The sequence below is a fragment of the Microtus oregoni genome, unplaced genomic scaffold (assembly GCF_018167655.1).
Source record: "Microtus oregoni isolate MIOR12 unplaced genomic scaffold, Mior012 000046F_ref0000063, whole genome shotgun sequence".
In the NCBI taxonomy this organism is placed as follows: Eukaryota; Metazoa; Chordata; class Mammalia; order Rodentia; family Cricetidae; genus Microtus; species Microtus oregoni.
The window spans coordinates 18,104,107-18,117,284 of NW_024543220.1; the positions used below are offsets into that span (position 1 = coordinate 18,104,107).

At 45.8% G+C, this 13,178-nt stretch overlaps 1 protein-coding gene across 4 annotated transcripts in view; it reads left to right on the forward strand.

Annotated features, from left to right (window-relative positions):
* Positions 1-13,178, forward strand: part of Adarb1 (adenosine deaminase RNA specific B1) — a 122,611-nt gene that overhangs the window by 60,492 nt on the left and 48,941 nt on the right. The window contains exon 1 of one of the 4 annotated variants that reach the window (XM_041634624.1): positions 5,335-5,814. The exons of 1 other annotated variant lie outside the window; for it this stretch is intronic. In XM_041634624.1, the coding sequence (XP_041490558.1) occupies positions 5,790-5,814 (25 nt within the window). In that variant the 5' untranslated portion in view covers positions 5,335-5,789. Of the gene's footprint in view, positions 1-5,334; positions 5,815-13,178 lie in introns of those variants that run through there. 2 more of the 4 variants (XM_041634620.1, XM_041634619.1) reach the window with 2 other exon arrangements.

Consider the following 13,178-nt stretch of genomic DNA (forward strand, 5'->3'; position numbering starts at 1 on the left):
GCCTCTCTGAGCTCAACTAATGACTACCTATTCTTAACATGCCATAGAAATAAAGCATTGCCTTAATTCTGTCATGTATGTGAAACAGCAAGATTCCTATATAATATAAGCATGCTTTATAGGAATGAGTTATTTATATCCATTTCACAAATAAATTGTTTTTAAAGAGATACAAGAAAATCAGGTCACAAGGCGCTAGGTAAAGCATGTGTTGAGCAAGCAAAGCTAAAGACTGGAATAATAAAGTATCGGCATTGTGGAGTGTGTCTCCTCCTACTGGCTCTTTGTGAATAAATGCTAGCCGCAGTGTAGAAGTTGTGTATTGTTTTTAATTTGGGTGATGTGAGTTAATTTTTCCATAGAGATTACATTGCTGAAAAAAAAACCCATATGATAAAGATATACAAACGTCATTATGCTTGTGTGTAAATCACATAGCTCACTTTAGACAACTTTTGGTGTGTGTCTTAGTTAGGCTTCTTTAGAGTAACAGAACGGCCTTGTCACCCTTTCTATGGTATTGCTACTGTGGTCCCAGTGGCCGGGCCCTGCTGTCTATCACGCTATATCAGTGATACATAGACAGGCTCAGTAGTCTGTGACTGTGATCTCAAAATGGGCAGCCACCCTCTGTTTGAAACATGTTGTCCTGAACGCCCTTTCCTTAGAGGGCCTGAGCTGAGAAAATGGCACACTCCCTGAATGCAGGGAAGAAATAGAGTTGCTACTTTTGAGTACACTGTTGGCTTTTGGTAGTGGTCCCTGTATGAGTCACAGTGCTAGTAAGATCCTTTCTATACTTTGTATTCATTCATTTATTTACCAAGTGTGCCTGCCCTGTGGATGGTCCTAACTGCATGGAGAGGTAGGGAGGACCATGGGACCTGCCTGGAAGCAGAGAACCCTGGGCTACCACAGTCGGCCTGCTGTGCAGAGGTCTGAGAGCATGGTGTGGCCTCTGATTGGGTTCCAGTGCTGCCTAGGAGGAGGCATGTAGAGAACAGGTCACCCTGGATTCTGTCCTTGAATCCTTTTGACAGGTGGCTGTTGTGATGTTTTACTCTTCACTCTTTTGGCTTTTGGGGGGGCTGCCACCCAGTTCCCAAATAAATCAGACCCAGAGGCTTATTCTATCTTATTTTCACTCTTACTCCCTGAGTGCTCTGACCCCTGATGTCCTCCCCCCTTCCCCCCCATCATCGCACACATCTCCTATTTATCCTCTCTGCCTGCCAGCCCTGCCTATCTTTTCTCCTGCCTCGCTATTGGCCATTCAGCTCTTTATTAGGACCATCGGGTGTTTTAGACAGGCACAGTAACACAGCTTCACAGAGTTAAACAAATGCAGTGTAAGCAAAAGCAACACACTTTAAAATAATGTTCCCCAACAGGTTGTAAGGCTACTCTGTGCTGAAGTAGAAGGGGGTGCAGCCTTGGCCCTATCTGTAGCTGGGCAGGGTAGTTGTAGTTTTGGAATGATTGAGTCAGTGATCTGAGACTGTTTTCATTTTTAAAATTTTTCAGTTGTCTGAGTAAAATGTGTTTTAAAGAACACTAAGTTTTTAAGTGGTTGGATTCCTAGTCTGTCTCTTAGGGCTCTTAAGTTTTCAGAATTGTCCATGAAAGTGTAGTAAGGATGTCAAGATCCATCTTCTGGTATAGCTGGGCAGTAGCTGGGCTGTAGCTGAACAGTAGCTGGGCTGTAGCTGGAGAGTAGCTGGGCAGTAGTTGGGCAGTAGCTGGGCAGTAGTTGGGCAGTAGTTGGCCCTTGGAAGCTGGCTGTTGTTTCCTCTTCACTAAATAGCTGCAGAATCCTCGGGTCTGGAAGTAAAGGGGTCTGCAGATCGGAAGAGTCTGGACGTACTGATTGGTTCCAGCAGGGTCCCACAGACCGGGGCTGTGGAGATCCATCAGTGTACCTTTACCACATTGCTGTATGACACTGAAAAACTTTCTCCCAAGAAACATCTGGCAAAACTTGGAATACTGAAGGCCCTGGATGCCTCCTTTACCCACAACAGCCATGGCAAGGACCTGCCCACCATGGCGAGGGAGCTGCACCCCCTTCCTTGGTGTCTAGCCTGAAGCAAACATTATGTGTCTTTCTGTGACTCACTAGAGTTCTCAGGCCTTTGTGACTAGTGATGGTCAAGGTCCATTGACTACACGGAGAGAGTAACTGTAAAAAGGACAAGGTCAGGGCCAGGTGCCTCTCTGCTTTCAAGTATGTGTGCTCCCTGGTGATCTTAAGCAGAGATGTGAGCCAAAGGACAAAACTGGCAAGGCTTTGCCAGCAACATGAAGTGAACCCAGTGCGGGAGTGGAATAGGTATTTAACGGACAGGTTGCAGGAGGTGGGCACCCTAGGTAGGAGCAGGGTGAGACAGAAAGGGCACCAGACAATGTAGAAGCCAGACAGCGTGGGGTTGGGCAGGGCCTGCGTAAGTGCCCATGGTAGGGAACAAGTCTAAGGAGAGATTTGGAAAGTTTTTTTTTCTGAAGACAGGGTGTCTCTGTGTGGCTTTGGAGCCTGTCCTGGAACTAGCTCTTGTAGACCATGCTGGTCTCGAACTCATAGAGATCCGCCTGCCTCTACCTCCCGAGTGCTGGGATTAAAAGCGTGCACCATCACCGCCCCGCTAAGATTTTTGACCTATTCCAAAAAAAAAAAAGTTCAGTTTCTCTCACACTACCACCAAGGGAGAGACACCTTCCTCTTGTCCTCTGAAGTCAACCTACACATCCCAGACAGTATCCCGGTTCATCCTGGCCTCAGCACACCCTCTGAAGGAAATGTCCGATCAAGTACCAAGTGTCAGCTCCAAACAGCACTCTCTGGGTGTTGTCTGGCCCATCTCAGAGCTATGCTCGCGTGTGGTCTCTTCTGGACAGCAGGTGGTGCTGTAGGATCACTGCAGAGAGCAGTGCGCTGAGCAAAGCTGTTGTCAATGCCAGGGGCTTAGCAAGTAGACTAAGTTACACTCCCTCCATTTTAACATGAAAAGTGTAAGCTTGCTACCCCAAAGAAGGGAGCGTGTGTTGTTGCTGCTTATTGCTTCAGCAGTTGTGCTTTATTAAAGAGTAAACTAGAGCAAGTGTGTTTTTGCTGTAGTAACGTGGGGCCTGAGTCCCAAGGTTGGCATGCTGCTTGCGACTGCACCTCAGCCAGTGCAGGGCCTCAGCAGCTGCTGGGCTTACATCTGCCAGGCCCCAGACAGCTTGAGAGCCTCTGAAGCTAAGACATACACTCTCAGGTTAGCCCAGGATTTGTCCCACGGCTGCTTTCAGTAGTTGACAGATGAAGATTCAGGGAAGTAAATAAGTGAGCACTTGTGTATAAGCCTGGCCCATTGGAGGTGAAGCAGCCTTTGGTTGGGGTACTAGCTCTAGCTTGTGCTATAACCATGGTGATGCATGTACCTGTGTAGATTGTAGACTGCACAACTCCTTAAACAAGCATGGCATGAATGGCTGTAAAGCAGTTGATGGGTGTCTGGTTCTCCTTATACAGTCATTCTAAAGCCTCCTTACTGAGATTTGGTGAGATTTAAGTGAGCATGTATAGGGTACATGTATAGGTACTTGTAGTATGGATGGGTGCCATTGAGGCACTCACAGTAGCATGTTCCCTGAGGAACTCCCTGCTCTAGCCCTACCTCGCCTAGAACCCTGACCCCATCTAGACTCCTGCACTGCCCATCTAAGCCAGTCTGCTGATAATCTAGTGTACCTCTGTAGGAGAGTTCCAACCCCTTGTCTACAGTGTTGGCTTTCCTCTTGATTTCCAGACTCAGACCCTGCTAGCTGTGTGCTCCTGTGGATCTGCAAACACCCAGATCCTGCTCCTTTGCCCTATGGTCTCCCTCTGTGTTCTCCTTTGCACTTTTCTTGGATTCCACACTCGTATCCAGGAAGCTATTGGCTGTGCTTCTGAGCATCATGGGATGCTTGCTTCCTGCATCTTAAACTGTTGTTCCTGAGTCGTGACTTGTGTTCCTGCATTAAGCCTCACCCCTAACTGCTCCCTCCCAGCCTCCAGCATTCTTAAAACAAGGTCAGAACCAGGTGGAAACTTGGTAACAGTCCCATGGTAGTCCCCTCTATTAGAGTGACTGCCACTTTGCTTAGGAAGTCCCACATGCTGAGCCCGTAGACCCCTTCTTTCATCTCTGGTTGGCAGTTAGGCGGCCAGTACCTAGCTGCCCCTGGGCACTGCCTACGGAATATGAATGCTTGATGTTCATGGCCAGCTCCCTCACCAGCCTGAGGTCCATTTTCCTACTGTCTTATCAGAGTGGAGAAACCTTACCCCATGCTGACCACTCTAGGCATCTCTCCACTACCTGCAGGGCGTGCTGTGTCATTTCGCTGTCTGATGCTCCCTGTGCATCCTTTTTGTCCTTGTTTGAACAAAGGTTTCAGGAAAGCAGCCATGCATTTTTGTCTCCTGATGTTTTTTGAGTATCGAGGACATCCTGTTCTCCAATAAATATGAGTTAGATAAGGGGATATTTTTCTGGTTTTGTTATTAAATACATCTGAGGCATTTTAATATTATATTGAAGAGGGGCTAGAGAGATGACTTAGTGGTTACAGAGGACCCAGTGCTGTCCCCAGCACTTATATGGTGGCTCACAACTATCCAGATCCAGGGTATCCAGGGTATTTGATATCTCCCTCTGACCTCCAAGGGCACCAAGCACACACACACACACACACTCACTCACTCACTCACTCACTCACTCACTCACTCACATGCACCTTAATATTTTTTCAAATATTATATTGAGGAATGTTACATTTTCTCACATTTTGGGTTTATGTAAATAACCGACTCAGGGTTTATAATTCGGTACCCCCCACTCTGTTTCTTTGAGACAGGTTTTTCTGTGCGTAGACCTGGCTATCCTGGATTTCACTCTGTAGACCAAGCTGGCCTCGAGCTCAGAGATCCACCTGCCTCTGCCTCCTGAATGCTGGGACTAAAGGCGTGTATCAGCACACCTGGCTTGAAGTGTTTTTTAAATTTCACCCAGTTTGTGTGACTGTCAGGGAAGCCACTTCTGGCTCACTAGATTACTTCATTCTGCAGCAGTTTTTTATTTTCATGAATCAGACTTTTGTTTTGATGTTTCTCTTAACTAATCCTAAAGATAGAAGAAATTGGAAGGCAAAAAGAAGAAGAAGAAGAAGAGGAAGAAGAAGAAGAAGAAGAAGAAGAGGAAGAGGAAGAGGAAGAGGAAGAAGAGGAAGAAGAAGAAAACGGTATACACAGAGTTAGGACATGTATTCTTCACTGGAGACTATGGAATGACTCAATGTTAATTGGCGTGTTAACCACACCAGTGCCACCAGAGTTCTTCTTGGCCATATACCCCAGTTTCCAAAAGATCTCATGCCATGTTCTTTGTTAAACTGCTGCAATCAAAAATCACACTGACTCTCAAGAAGGCCAAGTCAACCATGGACCTGGGACATTGGCTGTGCTCTGGTTTGTGCTGTCTGATGAGATCCAGATGGCTGCTGTGAGAAGACAAGTGCACACAGCACCAGCTTTGCTCATTGTTGCCTGGATGCCAAGTCTCTGCTGTTAAATACAGCAAGGGACTCCATATAATTGAGTGGGGCCAAGCCTTTCCAGTTCCTTATTCCAATAACTGAGGGTCACTTACTTTCCTTTTAAGCGATTATCTTCTCTGTGGCTCTGTGGCTTGGTGCTCGTCTCTGTAGCTGCTTTTGACTCTGTGGTGGGAGCTGTACCGTACACCTGATCTTGACTGTGGCTTTGGATGTCCAGTGGCTATTCAAGCACAGGCAAGTGGATTTTTGTCCCGGTGACTTGTGACAAGAGACTATAGAGCCTGCCTCCTAGATTGGAGATGATGTGACCAGATGTTTTTCAAAACAGGCCGTCTTCTCCCAAGACCAAGCATCCTGGGGGCACAGTAAAAACACAGCAAGGCAGAAAAGGAGTCCCCAACCCCAGCTCAGGAACCTCTGAGCTGTGACCATGTCTTCGCAGCGTGGTTCCCACAGGCTTGTTCTTAGAGGTGTGGGATAGGTCTAGATCACCCTGGGGCTGGTGTCCAAACCTATGAGGCCACCTGGCCCTCTGTGGTGCCTCTAGGCATCTCTTCTGCCTTATTCTTGGCAGCCCACTCATGCTGACTGCTTGGCAGGAGGCCTAGTGAGGTGGCAGGCCTGACACACAGCCCTCTTAGACTAACACTGGAGACATGTCAGAGTTGCTTCCAAAACTAGCCACTAATCTCTGTGAAAGGGTTTCTTTGTTTCCCATACATGGGGCAGCCTTAAAGGTGCTTCCCCTACACCCAGTCTTTCTTAGATGTACTATTGGTACCCAAAGGAGGATTGTCCTCTGTTCCCAAGTGTCCAGGTCTCCAAGAGCCCCAGGGAGTATAAAAGTATAAAAGGTATTACAGCTGAATAATTGCTTATAAGTATTGGACTTGGCTCTGACTGCTCTTGCCTACTAATAACCCCTCTTTATATCTGTGGAGCATCTATCTGCCTCCAGTCATGGATTGATAATGTTTGGGAAAATTGCTTCTGGGGTGAGCATGCATAGACTTTTCCTTGCCATTTCTAATTAATATAGTATGACAAGCATTCATATAGCATTTGTGTTGTACTGGGTATGAAAAGTACTTGTGGGGTGACAAAGTCTGTGGGAAGATGAGTGCACAGGTCATGCAGATTCTGTGCCAGTTATGTCAGGGACCTGAACTTCTACACATCTCGTATGGGGGCAGGTATCTTGGATCCATTCCTTGATGATACTGAGCTCCAATAGCCCTCTAGTGATGGGTGGGAAGAGGCTGTACTGAAGTCAGAGCCCAGGTGAGTGGGTTCCAGGCTGGGTTCCTCTGTCAGTGACACTAAACCATGTGCTAACGTGGTTTTGCAGGATCTAATCAGGAAGGGAAGGTGTGACAAGGAGGGCTCTGTCATCCTAGCTGGGCTTTGGAGAATCAACTCTCTGGTAACCCCTGTTGGTCTGGTCCCCAACAGTCCAGGGTGTAGGAACAGGGCCAGCATCTGCCTGCCTGAGCTGATTACTACAGCGCCCTCTCAGGAGCTGAGCTCTGTGTCCTCTGGTGTCTGATCTTCCCCTGGAAGCATGCTTCTTTCCTCTGCTGCCCTCCTCAGGCCTGGCCCGAGAGCCCACAGCCTTTCTTCTCTGCCAGCTTTCCATCATTCCTTTTCTCTGCTTTATAGCCATGACTGCACCAGCCCTGTCTCTTCACATCCTACCCTCCTACCAATTCACTGTAGGATACAAATGTGAATTCTGTATGTCTCTCAGGACAAGTTCTAAAGTATTGCTTAAGCTGGAAGAGCCCTTTCAAATTAGGCCCTGCTTGCCACCCATGACACTAACTCACCATTGTACCACCACAGGGCACTGCAGGTTCAGCCTCACCTCCCCAAGGGCTCTTGGTTCTTGCCTTTCTTAGCAGATACTTCCAGACACCCCACACCCATCTTATTGGTGTCTCCTGAGGCATTCCTGCCTGCTGTGGTGAGAGCGTAGATCATGTATAAAGTTAAGACTTCACCATGCATATACATGAGCCGTTGTCATCTGCCAGCATCAGGGCATCTCCAGGACAGCTGCTGCCTCCCTGGGCCTATTGTCTGCTGCACCATCCCTGCCCTGAACCTGATGTAGCAGGGTGGAGGTTTGAGATAAGAGTACAGTGAGACCAACATATCTTGCCTAGATTTTAAAAAAATTAAATCAATGTATTAATGAAACAGTGTTTCTGTTCTCTGACAAATATGCCTTCAGAATGGAAAGAACATGTGGAAAGATGGGTTTTTATGACTGAAAGTTGGCAAAATATCAGAGACGCCTGAATGAAGTTGTAACTACATGTGTGTGGGCATTCTGTGGTAAGCTCATTCATGTTGGAACGAATAGCAAATCAAGATATGATGTTTTGTTGATAATAGTAACCTTAAGAAATGTTGGCAGCTAGGCTATAACCTATTTCTATACATTTTAAGATAAAAATAAGTGCAGCAGAGACATACAGCTGTGTCTTTCTGTCTGGCCCTTTACAGAAGAAGCATGTGAAGTCTTGATCTAAAGGATTAAAAAATTAAAGTGTATAATTGAAAGTATACACAATTTGCACATATTTCTTGCTGGGCAGAGTACTGTCCTAGGCTAGGCTGGCTCTGTGTGTTAGTCCTCTAGGCATGATGAAAAACATAGAGGTTAGTGTCTTCCCCAATCCTTCAGCACTGATCATCAGTGCCCATGCCCTACACTCTTGAAGGAACCAGGTCAGCACTGGTCCCAAACACATGAATGAAGAGAGGAGGGGATACCTGAGAGACCATGAGTGAAGGTCATCTTGTCCCAGGGACTCTCTTGGGCCAGCCTCACCATTCACTGGCATGTTTATGACTTTTCTCATCTCCCATCTTCACCCTGTCTGCATTGTGGTTTGTAGCAGCCCATTTTTAGTTTTCTTTTTTCTCCTGCTCTTTTATTTTACAAACTACTCCCTTATTGGTATTCATTTTTATTTTATTTATTTCATTTATATTATTTTATTTATTTTATTCACAATTTAGGAAGTTTTGTTGAAACAGGACTTTGATATTTGTTGTAAGAGACTTTCCCCAGAAATGTTTGCAGCCACTACACTTCTTTCTACCCAGTGTTTTGTGCTGGAATCGTAGGGTTAACTGTCACATGTCACTTTCTGGGGGATGTGCAAGGAAATCATTGTGCATTTGGGTCCCATTCAGCCCAGTTCTGCCTAGTTCTGAGGCTTAATGAATGAGCCTGAGACAGAGGAGCAGTCAGTCACTCATATCCTGCCGGCAGGGGTGGCTGTCGCCTCCTTCTCAGCTTTGTACACTGAAACGACTCTCCGTGTTATTGCTGAGCGACCGAGGAACGCAGAATGAGCTTGGGACTAGCAGGGGCTGGCATCCACTCATCAGTCCATATGGCATCGCTGGGCTTGGGGACTTTGACCCCGGGCACCTTCCTCAGCATCGTGGGGCGTCGGTATAAAAGGAGGCGCAAGAAGCGCTCTGAGAGGAAAGGTAAATTACTCGGACATATAGGTGGAGTTTGCATGCCACACGAAAGTGTCTTCTGGGGTGGACTGCCTTATGGCTCAGCCTTGCTGGTGCCAGCTGCTTCTCTGCTTCACTGTTAATTTTAGTGCCTCTTTTCAGCTGATACTTTATGGAATTATTAGGGCATGCCAACAAAGGAAGCTCTGAAAATATGTTTGTAAGTATGAGCAGAGGTTCTTTTAGCTTCTGTCTACAGGGTGCTTTTGCAAGGATGTTTGTGAGGCTGCGGAAGTTTGAAGCTTTAACATTACAAGACTTTTCTGTAGAGAGGATTCATAACGACTGCCTTTTGCTGCCACTCTTCATTAGTGCCTTTTTGCCCTAAATTTGCTTATTATTCTGAGAGGGTAAGACCATATCTGTGGGAATATTTTCCTTCTGCAGAAGCAGAGGATAAATCTCCACAATCAGCACCGGGTTTATTTCAGTACTTAGTTCCACTCAGTGTTTTAAGACTTTGAAATCCATAGTTTTTGGTTTTGTTTTTTTTTTTTTAAAAAAAAAAACAGGATTCAAAAGTTGTCTATTACTATAAAATTTCAAATCATTGGCTTTTGGATGAAAAATATTTCACAAATGCTGCTCACAGTTACTGTCTTCATATAATTGGAAATATTAGAAAATGTCCCAAGGAAAAAATGCTTCTAGCCTAGAATAGCTGCCCGTGTTGTGAGACTCACTGCCCCTGCCTGTTTTCCTAGGCTTTGCCTAGAGCTACCACCCCACAGGATTAGGGCATGGCCTGTTACCATGGCAGGCTCTGAAGCCAGCAATGATAATTCCTCAGGAAATAAAATGAGCTATTGTTTTTATAGGATGAAGAAGAAATTAATTTCAGAGCCAGCAGTCTTCATAGCTTGCTCAGTGTAATGAAGACTGACATACTTAATAGAATGGTGAGGCTTAAAGAATATCACGGTCCCTACATCCTCGTGGGCACTGTATCTGTGCCCTTGTGGTTGCTACTATATGTGTAGAACAAAGAGAGGCTCAAAAAAGCCCATTTAATCACCCACTTGCTCTCATCTTGAACGAATCCAGTCCTGCTGGCCTTTGTATTTTCAGTTAAGTTTTAAAAGGTTGGAAGTAATAGTGCCTGTCAGGCTCACAAAAGCAAAACTATGGGAAGCATTGACCCAGTAGCCCAGTTTAGAAATGCCAGTTGTTCTGTAGACCCTCAGCACAAACCACCTAGCTGGGAGAATGCTGGGGCATCCAAGCCTTATTCTGACCTCATTCTTTGGCCTTATTGCGGTCCTAGCTCTGGGCACCCTCCTTAAGTCCCCTAGAGCCATCTGCTGCAGGAAAAGTTTTGCTGTGAGGCTGCCTTCCTTAGGCTAGCATCTTAAAGAGCATAGTATCACATGATAGCAACTAGACCTGGACAGTATGGGGACTTTGCTCCTGGTCATACTTCTAAATAAGCTCATTGTCAGTTACTGAGCAGAGTGACTGCATGTGGTGGCAATTGCTCTTGGTGGTTTATAATATGTCTTTGAAACTAATAGAAACACCTCTAAAACAATGGAGGCTGTTAAGATAGTACATCCAGTTACACCAAAGTTATTTAAGATGGAAAGTGTGAGCTTTTGAAATACTTTAAGGGGCTACAGAGCATGTGTAATGAATTGTGTTTTTTCTAAGACTGGGATAATGCATGCCTTTTAAAATTTAGTTTTGTGTTGAAACTGCAGTATCAAGCCGCATGTTGAACTGTGACAATACAATTTCAGTGATTTTTTTCCCTCTCTCCTGCCTTTCCTAAGTGGCTGCTCTCCCCTCACCCCGCCCAGACAAACATTGGTCAGCTATGTGCAGCTTAGAAGGAGCCACCAACACAGCAGAAAGTCCATGGGAAGGAAAGCTGTTTAGTCTTAGTGCTGACCAGGCAAATGCTGCTGGTCAAGGCCTGAGAGGAGCCTTTGGCATGGTCAGACTGTGGGCCACATTAGAGCCTATTCAGGGATCAGTCCCAAGCCACCATGTAGGTAGGTGACTGGTGGGATGAGCTGAAATTCAGAGGTGTTCCTTCACTGTATTCCCCATCCCCACCCCTGCATTGTGTAAGATCCCATGTCTGTTCCCAGTCCTTCTGCTCTCCCATCGAGTCTTTTGATTGCCCCAAGTGTGAGCACATCTTTAGTCTGTTCCCAGTTCTGCACATATATGAAGGCTGTTGTCAGATATTTTGACCTGAGGCCAGCCTCTTCTGCCTTGTTTCCAGGGTTGAGATGTGAATGGGGTTGGGCTGTTGCGGCAGTGAGGCTTTAGCTCAGGAGAGACACACACACACTCTGAGTACTGTTGGAAAATAGCCCTGAGACTCAGAGCAACCTTCCCTGCTCAGTGTCATGGGTGATCCCGAGATTGTGCCATGGGTTAGTCTCAGCTTTAGTCTGTGCAGAGAGGTCACTTTGAAGATGAAGGCAAGTGCTGGGATGTAGGATGGAGTGGCCCTGGCCCATTTGCACACTTACCCACTCATCCAACAAGTTCTCATAAGGAACTTCTGCATACTGGCATCAGAGATTTGGATATTCACAGCACAGACCTAGAACCAGGATTTCAGTAGTAAGAGTGCTGGTCCTGACTCTCAGGCCTGAGGTTTGCTCTGGAATGGATCATATGAACTAGGGAAGTGGTTTCTGTGACTTGTGCCTGTTATGCTGTTTGTACAGGTAGGAAGGACATTCACTAGGCTCTGGTGACAGTAGAAGACACTTAATCTGTGATGTCAGCTATGAGAGGGCCTCACGTGTAGAAAGTTGCTGCTGATTCCCTCCGAACAGCACCACTTGTGGGTAGGTAGCTCAGATTTTCTAGACTTGCTATGGCAGATATGGAGTGTGTCTCATTGCCTTTGTGCTGATGGCTTCGTGGCACAAGTGAGGACCTTGATGTCAGGACAAGGGCTCCTCTCAGAGAAGATGCTTTCCGTGCAGCATCCTATTTTGGTCTAGCAGCTAAAGTCCTGAATCACACTTGGAAGGTGAATTCACACTTGGACTGTTACAGAAATTGGATCCAAAATAAATCCCAGCAATTCCAATTCCCAGTGTAAATGTTAATATTGAAAATACAGTTTTAGAAACATTTTTAGTGGCTTTGCTCCATTTAGTTGTCCCAATGGAAAGGAAAACTAATTAAATATAAAGCTGAATATTCTAGATTTTATATATCCAATATAAATTGCTAAAAATTTTCTGGATATAGCTTTAACTTATTATGTAGTTTAAAATTACATACTAAGTATTTTATACTCTGTTTCATCATTTGTTTATAGTAAATGTTCTTCCTAGAGAGAATGATCTGGATTTGATTTTCTTAGTTAATTCATAGATGGAAGCCTGGTTTATTACCCCATTTTGAGTCATTATGTTCTTAAATATAAGCTCCATGTTACATGTGTGTCTGAAAGATAGCCAAAAACAAGTTGAGCTGTGACTTGAATGTATTTATTTAGGAACTGTTTTAGTTTTCCTGAGATAAACAGCCAGACTGTAGGGATCTTCAGGTCACCTGGCAGGCATTATCAGGCTGTGTCTGCTGACCACGGTTAACCCTGTCCAGGATTCTATCACTGTCAGTTTCCTGACTCGCCAAGAGCAGTCACTGACCAAAGACATGAAGGTAGGCTCTGTGTTGGCCTGGCTTCTTGCTGGAATGTGTTTCGAATTGGCAGGAGTACTCACTGTATGCAGGCCATACTGGCGCTCAGTCACAAGGGCCCACTCAATGTGGCCTTCACTGCCCCCATGAGGAAGGTGTGTCACTGCTCAAGCCTGGTCAGACGACCTGCAGGCCTTAGCAAGACTCAGCCCAGCTGTTCTCCAGCATCCCCACCAACAGCCATCCTGTATAACTCAGGCTGTTATTGGTATCTGGTAGAGAGAAATTTATGTCCCTCAGCAAAGGAGAGTAAAAGTACCTGGAACATACTGCTTAATCTTGATTGTGTCAAACAGCTGCCTTTTCCATTGATCCTTTCACCTTATAAACCCTTCCAGATAAAGGACCTCACTTTGCAACCGTACACTGCCAAGGATAGACTCAGT